The 12,539-nt window shown below is 39.6% G+C and overlaps 3 protein-coding genes across 6 annotated transcripts in view; 1 reads left to right on the forward strand and 2 right to left on the reverse strand.

The window, feature by feature from the left end:
• LOC116382663 (solute carrier family 17 member 9-like) overlaps positions 1-2,157 on the reverse strand; it is a 6,923-nt gene extending 4,766 nt beyond the window's left edge. For both annotated transcript variants that reach the window (XM_031845891.1, XM_031845890.1), the window contains exons 1-4: positions 2,012-2,157; positions 999-1,196; positions 765-904; positions 62-161 (exon numbers count right to left, since the gene is read on the reverse strand). In XM_031845891.1, the coding sequence (XP_031701751.1) occupies positions 62-161; positions 765-904; positions 999-1,196; positions 2,012-2,130 (557 nt within the window). In that variant the 5' untranslated portion in view covers positions 2,131-2,157. The remainder of the gene's footprint in view (positions 1-61; positions 162-764; positions 905-998; positions 1,197-2,011) is intronic.
• Positions 2,158-3,408: 1,251 nt separating this feature from the next.
• Positions 3,409-6,115, reverse strand: LOC116382433 (glucose-induced degradation protein 8-B homolog). Its single transcript, XM_031845486.1, has 5 exons — positions 5,941-6,115; positions 5,492-5,619; positions 5,183-5,379; positions 4,779-4,976; positions 3,409-4,247 (listed from the first exon to the last, which is right to left on the reverse strand). The coding sequence occupies exons 2-5, from the start codon at positions 5,610-5,612 to the stop codon at positions 4,074-4,076; spliced, it is 690 nt and encodes a 229-aa protein (XP_031701346.1). The 5' UTR covers positions 5,613-5,619; positions 5,941-6,115; the 3' UTR covers positions 3,409-4,073.
• A 1,219-nt stretch (positions 6,116-7,334) lies between these two features.
• Positions 7,335-11,559, forward strand: dnajc5aa (DnaJ (Hsp40) homolog, subfamily C, member 5aa). 3 transcript variants are annotated; one of them, XM_031845490.1, is made up of 5 exons: positions 7,335-7,513; positions 8,365-8,493; positions 8,599-8,812; positions 8,913-9,084; positions 9,175-11,559. In XM_031845490.1, exons 2-5 carry the CDS (start codon positions 8,384-8,386, stop codon positions 9,279-9,281), a joined length of 603 nt encoding a protein of 200 aa, XP_031701350.1. In that variant the 5' UTR covers positions 7,335-7,513; positions 8,365-8,383; the 3' UTR covers positions 9,282-11,559. The 3 variants fall into 3 exon arrangements, with proteins under 3 accessions (XP_031701350.1, XP_031701349.1, XP_031701351.1); XM_031845489.1 differs by having other exon boundaries at positions 7,335-7,500; XM_031845491.1 differs by having other exon boundaries at positions 7,337-7,500; positions 9,178-11,559.
• The last annotated feature ends 980 nt before the right edge of the window (positions 11,560-12,539 follow it).

Below are 12,539 nucleotides of genomic sequence, written 5' to 3' on the forward strand. Positions count from 1 at the left end.
GTGTGTGTGTGTGTGTGTGTGTGTGTGTGTGTGTGTGTGTGTGTGTGCGCGCCAAACATACCCAAGATTGCTACCACTGCTCATGGTGCTCATTAAAAAACCCCTCTCTTCTTCCACCACGTGCTGTGAGCAAAGGCTGGCCAAAGACGGGAAAAAAACACCTAAGAGACATTACAAGACACGCTCAGCTTTCTCAAATATATTCACTATAGTGTATATTTCCTGCAGCACTGAAACTCTTATTTAAAGGAGTTCGACAATTTGGGAGATATGCTTACTCACTTCAAGAGTTAAACAATGGATACCACTCTAATGTCTGTACAGTATGCTTTGTTTGAATACTTTGTTTCTTCTTGAGCACATTTAGACATAAAAATAACTAGCTTTGTAAATTACCAAAATGTTCTTTTTTTTTTTTTGTTTGTTTTTTTTTATCTTGCCTTTTGTCAGTACCTCATGCAACATGAAAAACATAAAGCCAGCAGCCGGTTAGCTTAGCTTAGCATGAAGACTGGAGACAAGGGGAAACGGCTAGTCTGACTTTGTAGAAAGCTAAAAATAAAAGAAGAAAAAAAAGTTATGTTTCCGCGTTTCCAGTCTTATGCTAAGCTACGCTATCCGTCTGCTGGCTGTAGCTTCATATTTAGTGTACAGACATATGTTGAGATCTTCTCGTCTAATTCTGGGCAAGAAACTGAACACATTTCTCCCCCAAAATGTTTATGTGCTTCTTTATGTGCTTATTCCAATGCTGTAACTCTCACCTTGCAGTACTCCCATGAGGAATCTGGCCAGAGCCATGAGAGCCAAGGTGTGAGAACCTAAGTGGGCCAGAAGAGGAGTACCAGCTGTGACCAGAGCCCACAAGACTGAAGAGATAAACAGGACACGCTCTCCTCCAACCCTAACATATCAACAGATATTATAGAATTAAAACAAAGGTTATTAGCTCATTGTTTGAAATCATGCAACACTGTTATACTAGCTGGTTTGCTTACTCGTCACTAGCATGTCCACCCAGGATCTGTGTGAAACAGTAACCCCAGAAGAATCCACCCAGAACCAGCCCGGAATCGATCTTACTCCAGTGGAAAGAGGTTGCCATTGACACTGCACAGATTGGCATGGCCATCCTGGAACAGTAGAGGAGGCATGAGCCTATGAACAGCATCAGGATCCATTTTCGAGCCAGCGGTCTGTAAGCATGAAGGGAAACAGGTTCCACTTAATGACGTGGATCACAATGCATGTTTGGTAAAAGCAGCTGCCACAGTAACTGTGACTAAAGAACTTGTAGAGAGGAGACTAACAAGCTGTTTTAGTTTAGCATGTTAGCATGCTAAGGTTTGCTAATTAGCACGAAACACAAAGTGCAGCTGAGGCTCTTGGGAATGTGCAGGTATTTGGTCATAAACTTGAGTATTGGAAAAAGGTACATTTTGACCTGATAAAAGGTCCGGTTAGCACTAGATCGAATGTTAAACCATAACTTATTCAAATTCATCCTCTGGGGACCATGAATATCTGTACCAAATCTCAATGTTGAGACATTTCAATAGAAACCTAAAATGTCAACATGCTGATGGTGCCTGGGGAAAATTTAGGGGATCCTCAAAGTCAGTAGGATTTATCCTTTGGGGACAATGAATATATACACACAATTTCATGACAATCCATCCAATAGATGTTAGTCTATCTTTTGAGTCAGTCCACCACTTTGGTCCACCCCAAAATATCTCTTGACATTGGAATCCATAGAGCAATACACCACTAGCATGGCTAAGAAAATAAATCCTGTTCTAGAGAAGCAAACAATGTCTATGAAGTTCTCCTAAATGCCAGTACACCAAGTTCAAATCAGTACATCTGTTTCAGTCAGCAAACATTTACATTCTGATCATTTTAAGAAATCTTGTGTTACCTAACGATATGAGGGCAACCTCTTTACACAGAATTACAGTTGAAGCTTGACTTGTCTTTAGTCTGAACTAAATCTTGTAGTCTCTCTCACCTTGGCCACAGGTTTTGGTATTTTGTCGTCTCTCTGGTCAAACCATTAGCTGTGTAAACTTTAACAACCAGTGGAGAGCCATTGAAGTCCTCCCTGCCGTCTCCTGATGTGTCAGCCATCCGAGCAACGCTGGTGTCCTTCCTGAAATATTCGCAACCCTCCCGCACCGAGAGCTGCTCGTCGGCTTTACCTCATATCCTCAGGCAGACAGGACAAACTGGTAAAACTTGTTGGAACAAAAGCCAGATAAAGAGAACTTGTGATTTGCCGGAAATGGTCACAGAGGTTAAACATTTGCATATTGCCCCCAAAGGGTAAATGAGTATTTGTTGTTTCATGATTTTGGTTTCTATATCTGAAGCTGGTAAAGGTGGGTTTCATTTGAATTACTTCCTACACTGCTGTGGAGCTTAATCTATAATAATACATCGTAATGTATTAGTTGATTTATATTTTGTATTAATAATCTGTATCTGCAATGCAACTAGTAACTAAAAGGTAAATGTAGTTGAGCAAAAAAAAAAAAAAACAGATTTATGAAGTAGAATAAAAATGGAAATACTCAAAGTACAGCCAATAAATGCACTTCGTTACATTCAACCACTGCTCTAATACATACACTACGCATCAATGGATTTTCCCAACTCAGAAAATGAAAAAACAGCTCTTGTATGGTTCACAAAAGTTTTGTTTATTTTAATAATTGCAAATCTGATCTTAAAAATGTTGAATAATAAAAGGGATGTGGGCTCTCTGGGTCTCGGTATTTGTCAAATACAATAACTAGAAGACAAATACAAATAAAAAGACAATACAACCTTCAATGAAATTAAGGACTGACAACTAGCAGCAAGTTTTTTTTTTATATATATATATATATATATATATATATAAAAGTTAACAAACCGAAAAAAAAAATAAACCCAAAAGCATTTCCCCATTGGGAAAAAAAAAAAAAAAAAAAATACATTTACGTACAGTAAAATTGAAAAATATTAACGGCTTTAAAAGTGGCAAAATTGTCAATTTTTGTTCAGATTCAAAATGTCAATGCATTTGATCATTAATTATTGAAAACCAAAACAAAAGGCAATGAGAAAAATAATCCGTTCCAGTGTGAATAGAGTTTAAATATGAGAGTTTTCGTACTACAAAGTCGTTATTGGCACCGTCACTCATTAGCATCTCTTGATCGGAGCAGCCCTTTCTCTCAAGCAACATATAAATCCTCCATCGATGGGATGGGTAGAATATTATTCTAATCTCAACCCTCCAGCAACATAAAACCAAACACTTTTATTTGGAGCGGTGCAGACTGTCGGCTCAGAAAAGGCCAAGGGCGCCAAAACTCAAAAAGGAAACCATCTCTGATTTCAACCCGTCAGTCGGGACGTTAGTACCCCTCTCAACACACGCATGACATTATCGCTTTGCAAGGCAGTTCATCCTATAGACATATTGTAAAAGAAATCATAAAATATTATATTAATTAAAACTATATTACATTAATTAGCATATCTTTCCATTTAAATTGAAAAATACTGACATTTTGTGTACGAAATGTTAATTTTGAACTCATTTCTGATTTTAAACTATCTAGACTCTTGCATTGTGTCGTCAATCGTGTGAAGTTTAACCCCGCCTCCCGCTCTAGGAAGCCTAGATTTTGGCTCCACACATGCCACCGTATTTAACTTGTACATTTATACCATCATCTCTCTCACTCTCTATCTGGCAAAATGTAGTCTTGGTGGAGGGAATAGTTACAATAAATAATACTACCGGCTTAGGCTTTAGAAAGACAAAATATAAAACAGCAATTTTAATTATGACGTCCCCAAGATCTAAAAATCCAGGAACAGTACTTATATAATTTCCGTCAATTTGCAAATACAGCAATTTACAGTTTGCACAAAGAGTTAAGTTTTATCTCTCATGAATGAAACAAAAAAAAAAACAATGTAGCATTTGTTTATACATATATGTTACCTGGTTGTCACACAGTCACTGACTGATCATAAATTAAGGGGACGTGGAAGGTGATTGTTCTTGTCTCTTATGTTCACTTGGGGTCCTCGATGGTGCCCGAGCTAAGGTCAGTCATTTTGGGATATTTCACCTTCTTCTGGTCCAACTCATTCTGTGCCCACAGCAGTAACTTCAGGAGTTTAGCCAGTTTGGGCGTCGACTCCCTGTTTTCATAGTCTAGCACAGCTTGGTTCACCTCACTCCACACCTGTACATCAAGATAGTAGTTTCAGTCAAAATTAAATCAACACATTTCTTGCATGATTGCATTCACTATGTTCAATTCAGTAGCCTGGATTCAATTACGGTGCTTTAACAATTAATATAACTAATAAACATTATGCCCTTGCCCGTTTGGTAAATCAAACTCCGGTGAATTTTGGCATCAATTCAAAAGTTTAACTACTATTAAATCCATTTGTTGATTTGTAAACTGTTAAAAACGCTAACTGTATAAGCAATGTATGTATTTACGTAACGCAATTGGTAAACATGGACACATGTAACCATTACAGCAGTAGTGTGAACACAAAGCGGAGCAGAACTAAAAGGCATCTGAGCTCAGACACAATCAGGTCAAAGAGGCATTGTGTAGTGTAATACTCAGGGATAAAGACAATAACGTTTACTTTGTCTTTACTCCTTGGTCCGAAGCTGGATCGAATGAACCCAAACTTTACGTGTGAAAGCACCTTAAAGATAACAATTCAGTCTGATTATCCAGCTAAGACCTGCCCACCTTTTGCCGCTGCATCATGTTGAGCAGGTCCCCAAAGGGCGACTCTTCTGGGTTGTCGAAGGCCAGAAGGGCTAATGTTCTCTCCATCTCTGTCAAACACTCGCGGCTCTCCTCACCCTGCTCCGCCAACTGTGTCTGGGCAAACTCCAGCGCTGACTCAGTCTCCCTTAGCCTGATTAACTCAATCAAATGTTGCTGCTGCAAGAGAGGAAACAAAAAACGGAGTACAAGCAGTGAATGTTGAAGTTCAAGCTTTATCGACTGTAATTATTTTCCTCTTTAACTAGGAAAGATTACATATGCATGACCTGGATAATTTGGTACCCAACTACTTTCAATTTACAGGAGGCACACCCTAAAATCAGAACTACTGGTGATCATTACAAAACTCTGTGCAAATGTACCTGCAGATGAAAATACAAGTATCGATTGGTGTCGAGCAGCTCCGGGTGTAGGCTGTTGATGAGTGCAATAGCTTCCTGTATCTGTCCCTTCAGGATCATCTCCCTAATCTTTATCCTTTCATCCAGAGAGTCCAGGTCCACACTCGGCTCGATCCCAGACTCCATCCGAAACTTCTCTGCAGCTTCTTTGAAACCCTCTTGAAACAGATAACAGGCAGATGCAAAGACATTAAGGAAAGCTATGCATGATGTCTTTTGGCTTGAGCTAATGGCACATTCAAATCACTGTAGTCGAGCTACATGCCTCACCTGTCACCAGGTAATTCATAATGAGCCGATTCATGTCCGCCCTCTGTATGTGAACATTGTTCAATTTGTCCATCCACTCTTCTTTTGTGATGTCTTCTGGCTTTTCAGCATAACTCATCATTGGGATCCTGGAAAAGGACGAAAATCCATTGAAAAAACAGCGAAACGTGAGCAAGACTGACACAGCTTGGTCACAGTTTGTACCTACACGAGCAGTGTCAGATATGATGGTTTTACCGCAAACATAACACTGACATTAATGCTTGATTAATAACAAAACAACACACACGATGTGCGTGAGCTTAAAAACGGCGGTTGAGCGCTTTGCTAGCGTCACAGTAAAAACAATAATAATTTGGAGATTCTCCGAGGCTTCCAAAACAAACCCATTTCCTCTTAGGCAACAAGCCGTGGCTAGTTAGCAGACTGTGTGCGTTTACACAACTCACCGTGCAAACACGAGCTCCGGCGATTATCCTCTTCGTACAGCCGTTAGTAGACAACAATTACAACAGAAAGGCGCAGTGTCCTCTCAGGGCTTTTAAGAAGAAAAGTGTAAAATACAGCGTACACAGTCAAGGTTTTCAGCGGCTAGCTAACTAACCGAGCTAATGTAATAAACCTCGCGATAGCAGCGTCGGCCCCGCGAGCTCTGCGATTGGTGAAGGCGGTGACGTCACCGTTGCCGAGGAACAGTCAGTGCAGCGGATGGTCAAATCTAATCTATATAACGACATATATATTATATATATATATATATATATATATATATATATGTGAGAGAGATATTTAACTTTATTGTTATGTTATTCTGAAATGGGCCACTCTGCATATATTTTAATGCTAATACTTTTGTACTTTTACTTGAATAACATTTTGAATGCAGAAGTTTTACTAATGTAAAATATCTGAGTAGTCCATCACACTGTGTGTGTGTGTATATATATATATATATATATATATGAGTAAACATACAAGTACAATGATGAAACATAATGGAGATATTTAAAATGGGACACCCATATGCGTTTGGGAACATGAGAATAGGGAATCAGATAGTATTTGAAATGTATGTTTACTAACGTGTCTCGATTTGAAGAGGTGCATGTGTTATACAGTAACATTCACAACCTACAAAACTCCTAAGACTAACCAAAGACCCTAAAAACTAATTAACCTAACCCGAACTGTGAAACAAATGCAGATGCTTCCATACACAACGGGTTGACTGAAATGTTTATTGAAGATATAAATATTAATTTAATGCCATGGACCTCATAGTCAACAGATCTCAATTTAGTTGAACATGTATGGGCAAAACTGGATTAACCAACTGGGCAAATTGGGCTCTGGCCCCAGAGCAAGCAACCACACCTGCCATCATACTGTCACTGCAAGCATTCCTCATCTGTACTCATCTGTCTTGTTTTGGTCTGTTGGTCAGACTGCGTTTCCTCTGTAATGTAATGTGATTTTATGTTGATTTTATGTTTAACTGCCTGCGCTCATCGTCTGCTTTAACACTGTTTGCACTGTACATGTCCTACTTTGCATGATGCATGTTGTCTGACTCTCCTTACATTTCTCCTGTTCTAATGTGTGTGTTTTATTGTTGCTTTAATGGCAAATTTAATCTAAGATTTGAAAAAAAAATGAAATTCTGCTTTAAGATCTAATAATACTTAAGTGGTCTTAATGTCATGATTGAAATACTATTACAGTGTATGTGATTGTTTCAGCAAAATTCAGATTGACAGTGCGGGTATCTGCACGCCTTTGCGTCCAGCATCCTCATCCTGGTCGGTTGCGCATGCGCACGTCGGATCGCCATGGGTGTTTGAGGGGAGGGGGCGGAGCCAGCGTACTGCTGCAGCTGTCCATGATTGTGTCGTGGGAGCCAGAGAGGGTTTGGGTACGTGCGAGATGCAGCCATAGTCACGCTACACTGTCTCAAAAATTGTAACCTGCTGGGATCGTCAGTGTTGCAGCGCATCACAGCCGACTGAAAGGTGAGCCCGAAAGGTGCATTTCGATCCTTTATTTGTCCGCGAGACACTGCCCCTTGCCCTTGAAAATTACTGCTGACGATCCATCCCTGGCTTGCATCAAGCACAGGCCAGGAAGCAAACCAACATGGATGCTGCGCGCTATACTGTGGCGGTGTGCTGGTGATGATGCTTGCAGAGATTATGCTCCTAGCATCGTATTCTCAGTCTAATCCTTCTTATAGACAATTGAAATCGGGATGCGAAAAGGGAATTTGACACACACTTGGCAGAGCAGACAGCTTTGGGGCGTTACAAATGTTGAAATAAGCTGTGCAGGTCTTCAAATAGACCAGTGGCTGTTCATCTGTATCACGATGACACCCATTTGGAAGCAGCTATGTTCTCAGGAATGGCGTTATCCTATTTTATTTATTTATTTGCAGCTGCTTTCTGAATCGTATTGTATTGCAGCATTGTAGGCTTGATTGATGTCAGTTACTGATTTACTTGCAGCGGCAGTCAGTGGTCCTGCCAAGATGCCACAGTTACAGTATAGCCATGTAGAAATTGAACTGGACAATTTACAGTGTGATGGTGCTAATTGCACTTAAAAACTCGTAATTAGTACAGGGAAATATAATATATCCAGCATGTTGCCTTCATGGCTCTTAACCTTTTCCACCTATATTTCAAACAGTGCTGCGTATTTCCACACATAGCTTTTGCAGTAATGACAGCATTGGACCAGCTGTTGCCTGCAGACACACAGGCCTCACTGTAGTTTACGGTCTGATATTTTTTAACCTGATATAAATGGGTTATCTTAACAAAGCAGGCCTGGCTGTGACTTGCAGCCCAATCAATGTTTTCTGCTTGTGTGCCCAGCCTGTGGACGTGAGGCATCATGGCCGAGCATCAGAGGCAGCGCTCTCTGTCCACCGCCGGTGAGTCTCTCTACCTTGTGCTGGGAGTTGAGAAGGTGGCCACGTCAGATGATATTAAGAGATCTTACAGGTGAGGCATCTCCCTCTGCGACTTACCTCACGTAATTACTACAGAATAGGTGCTGTGATTATATTTGTATTTTATTGTCTTTTTTTTTTTTTTTTTTCTGCCCAGGAAACTGGCGTTGAAGTTCCACCCTGACAAGAATCCTGACAACCCAGAGGCAGTCGATAAGTTCAAGGAGATAAACAACGCTCACGCGATCCTGAATGACCCCACAAAGCGTAACATTTATGACAAATATGGTTCTCTGGGACTATATGTGGCTGAGCAGTTTGGAGAGGAGAATGTTAACACTTACTTTGTCCTTTCAAGCTGGTGGGCCAAGGTAAGACTGAGTTATCACTATTTGCTCTGTGATTTATTTTAATTTTTCTGTTTCTTGCTCACATATTGACTCTTCACTTCCTCGCATTGCTTCCCTTCAGGCTCTGTTTGTATTCTGCGGTCTGGCCACTGGCTGCTACTTCTGTTGCTGCCTATGTTGCTGCTGTAACTGCTGCTGTGGCAAATGTAAACCACGACCTCGGGAGGGCCAGGAGCAGGAATTTTATGTGTCCCCCGAGGACCTGGAGGCTCAGCTGCAATCTGATGAGAGAGGTGAGACTGAATCACCTGTGTTGCCGCTCCCCTTTTGAATTCGTCAACAGGAGGAGTGGAGGAGGCTGAAAAATGTTTCTGTTTGTCAAGCAGAGGCTGGTGGTGACCCTATAATGCTGCAACCATCAGCAACAGAGACAACCCAGTTAACAGCGGATGGGCACCACTCCTATCACACCGACACCGGCTTCAACTAAACCCCCGTTCCCATCAAATCCTGGCCTGCGGTCCTGCCTGCTTCCCTGCTCCACCTCAGTGAGATGTAAGAAAGGGGCGATCCTTTCCACTTCAGAAAGAGTGCCGTGTGGAGGAGAGGGACTAGTAAGCATGGCCCATGAAAGGAACTAATGAAGTCACATTCCTTACACCCTCTCCCTGATTGGTCCACAACTTATTTCCCCCCCCCTCGTACAAGACGAAAAGAGAAACAACCTAAGTTTCCTTTTGATCTCTTCTTTTGTATTTCTTGGCCTTTTAACCGCACAGGTCTGCCTACCCCACTTTCCCTCTCCCACACTTTGCATCATGGTGTAGCATGCACTGTTTATAAAACATGGTCTCCAGGTTTTCTTTCATCTTCTGCAGCATTTTTCCTTTGCAAGACTTTATAATGTAGGTGCATCCGTATGTGCAATATATTCAAATGAGTACGGTTCTCACGGAGGAGGCGGAGGGGTGACGTTTACGTGATATTTCATGCTGAAGGAAAGGAGAACCATGGCTCAGGGAGGAGCTTAGAGAGATGTGTTTGTTTGCTAAGGTGATCGGTGTCATCATTAATCCCTCGAGAACAGAGTTGTCATATATTAGTGCAATTTCCACTTCTGATTCGCAATCAGTCCTGTTTAAGTTGAACATGCCACCTGCCATCGTCAGACCTGCAGTTCGTCTTTGGCTCTGTGTTTGTTTGTCTGTGGTGAGCTCCCCTGAGAGTTTTTAATAAGAGTCATGAGGTTGTTGAGGCACAGAGCTTTATTTGCAGACATTTGTTTCATAAATGCCTGCTGGTGTAACATTCTTGTTATTAATTAGTATTGGCTTTCCATTCCTCTGCCTCAGCTTTATTTCAGCTTGTCTTTGCAGGATGGAGACTAGTTTCCTGTCTTTCCTGCAGCACTGAACAGGTCGTCATGACCGTTATTGTCAAGGTAATTTTTATGTTGGTTCAAAATGTCTTGCATTGCACTATTGCATCCATTTATGGCCGTTTTCAGTCCAGGTGGATTAGTTGTAGTATGTTGATCTATTGTTCTCAACCAAACCTAACAAGAATATTTGCGTCATTTTGTATTTGTTGCTTTTTTCGTCCCATCAGCAGTTACATCTGATAGATTTAAAACAAATTGACATTGAATTTCAGAAATTAGAGGCTTCAGCTTTAAAGGAATCTTCTGTTTACTTATTGATCTTGCGGTATATGAAGCCAAGGAGCTCCATCCAGGTAATTCAGTCGGTCCTGGTGAGAGCTGTCAATATAGGGAGAAATAACAGATCTCTATCAGCAGCTTGTTCAGAGGGTGACATGTTTTTAACTCTGAGCTGTCTTGAATATGTGAAGTAGTTAATGTGCTGTGGAAAAAAAAAAAGAAGCATGTTACACTCTTCATAGCTGGGAAATAAAGCTGACTACAGAACATCCACATGAGGGATATTTTAGGTGGTGAAGAATATGATTTGCATCATGTTTTTAGTCCTCGTGTTTTGAACTGAAGTCTGATGACATATTGTCGTACGCTGTAATCGTTTATCATTGTTTACTTTTTTGAATCCATGTAGAGTAAAAGCTCGTCAGGCATATCATCTGTGAGCTCTCTGCTACAGGCAGCTCCAAGTAAAATTACTCTAGATTTTTCATACTACTGAATTTGCATACATTGTCACAAATTTTCAAATTGCCATGACCATCTTTGCCACAATGTCCATTTCATAAATGCTAATGTGTTTCAATGGTTTACATTAGGTGAGCTCCTGTTGCCCACCCTCTGCTATTAACGGTATGGATGTTGACCTCTGTGGCCCTTGTATGATGTTTCCTGTAACCCTTGATGAAACATAGATGTTCCTGTCATGGCTTTTTTCATAGAGATACTGAAAGATGCTACTGTAAATGTTCTAAGTTGAATGCACTGTGTTTGGAAAAAAAACTATAATGGATCAATGATCAGGCAATGACTCCACAAAAAGACAACATGGTATATATATAGTGTATCTATAGTGAAATGGTTATATGATGCATTTTTGGAATTGTATTTATTTCATACTTGATGATGGCTATAATTTTAACTGGTATGGTGTTGTAATGTAACCATTAAATTTAGCAAGGAATGGTTTAATGGTTAAGATCGTTTGTACATACACTTCGCCCATATAAAGTATAAACCTTAACGTTTATGTTGTAGCATGGTAACTGTCTGGAAGAAAATAAGTGGTGATTGATCTGATTTGCTGTCGTTGAATAAATGTTCCTGAACATGTTGACTTGTGACCCTCAGTTTTTTTTAAAGTTTGGAGAAGGTTTGAATCTTACAATTACTATTTTTAGCACAAAAACACAACACAACAGAATGGACTGACTACATTTCCTGGGACATGCAAGAACAGTGAACGGACTTGTTGTCTGTATGTAATGTACTGAACAAAAAGTGAGAATACTTATATATTTGATGTTGATATTAACGAATAACAATTCATATTTGATTTAACATGACACTTTTCTCAATTCAAATATTTTTGATGTATATCTTTATGCTGCATTAATTCTAATTTATAAATTATAATATACTTTGCCGAATGTAACTGATAGTGTATACAAGTAAACCAAATTTGGAGGTTGCACACACGATTAATATTAAATCTTCATCCTAAGTCAACATGCTGTAGATTTGCTGCTGTTTGTTTATCTTAGTGTAACATGATGTATAACCAGATAAAACAAAATAACTTTTGGTTCACTTGCTGCAATAGGGGACTTTGCACTCACTGAAGTGTAGTGGCATTTCTTTGCCAATAGATGGAGGCAAGTCTTTTATTTTACCAATTAATTGTGGAATGCTTATTTTATATGACAATTTACACATACTATTTTATTTGACTCCTTTCAAATTGTAAACCATTTAAGTTTTTACTTCATTAAAGTTTTAGGTTCTTGTACTAATTTTATGCTACTTTACACTTCTACATCTCAAAGGCAAATATTGTAAATATTATGCCACTACATTTATTTGACTGTCACTAAACAGATTAATAGTTTAGATGTATATCATCTTAGAAAATACAATATATTGTTATAGATACCCAACAGTATATAAAGTACAATAAAATACTTCAAGTTAAATAGTTAAGATGAGTTCCACCTTTAACTACAACATTAACGTGTCGCTAAAATATTAAATAGTGAGAATAATCCATTATTATAGTGTATTATTGTAACAATGACGAGAGCCATTCTGTCTGTT

The sequence above is a fragment of the Anarrhichthys ocellatus genome, unplaced genomic scaffold (genome assembly GCF_004355925.1).
Source record: "Anarrhichthys ocellatus isolate YVR2014 unplaced genomic scaffold, GSC_Weel_1.0 scaffold5, whole genome shotgun sequence".
Classification (NCBI taxonomy): Eukaryota; Metazoa; Chordata; class Actinopteri; order Perciformes; family Anarhichadidae; genus Anarrhichthys; species Anarrhichthys ocellatus.

Coding starts and splice junctions, on each gene's coding strand:
- LOC116382433 (XM_031845486.1), bottom strand. CDS start 5,612: ATGATGAGTTATGCTGAAAAGCCAGAAGACATCACAAAAGAAGAGTGG. Junction 5,380..5,491: donor TATGAATTACCTGGTGACAG/GTGAGGCATGTA, acceptor ATCTGTTTCAAG/AGGGTTTCAAAGAAGCTGCA. Junction 4,977..5,182: donor ACTTGTATTTTCATCTGCAG/GTACATTTGCAC, acceptor CCTCTCTTGCAG/CAGCAACATTTGATTGAGTT.
- dnajc5aa (XM_031845490.1), top strand. CDS start 8,384: ATGGCCGAGCATCAGAGGCAGCGCTCTCTGTCCACCGCCGGTGAGTCT. Junction 8,494..8,598: donor GATATTAAGAGATCTTACAG/GTGAGGCATCTC, acceptor TTTTCTGCCCAG/GAAACTGGCGTTGAAGTTCC. Junction 8,813..8,912: donor TTTCAAGCTGGTGGGCCAAG/GTAAGACTGAGT, acceptor GCTTCCCTTCAG/GCTCTGTTTGTATTCTGCGG.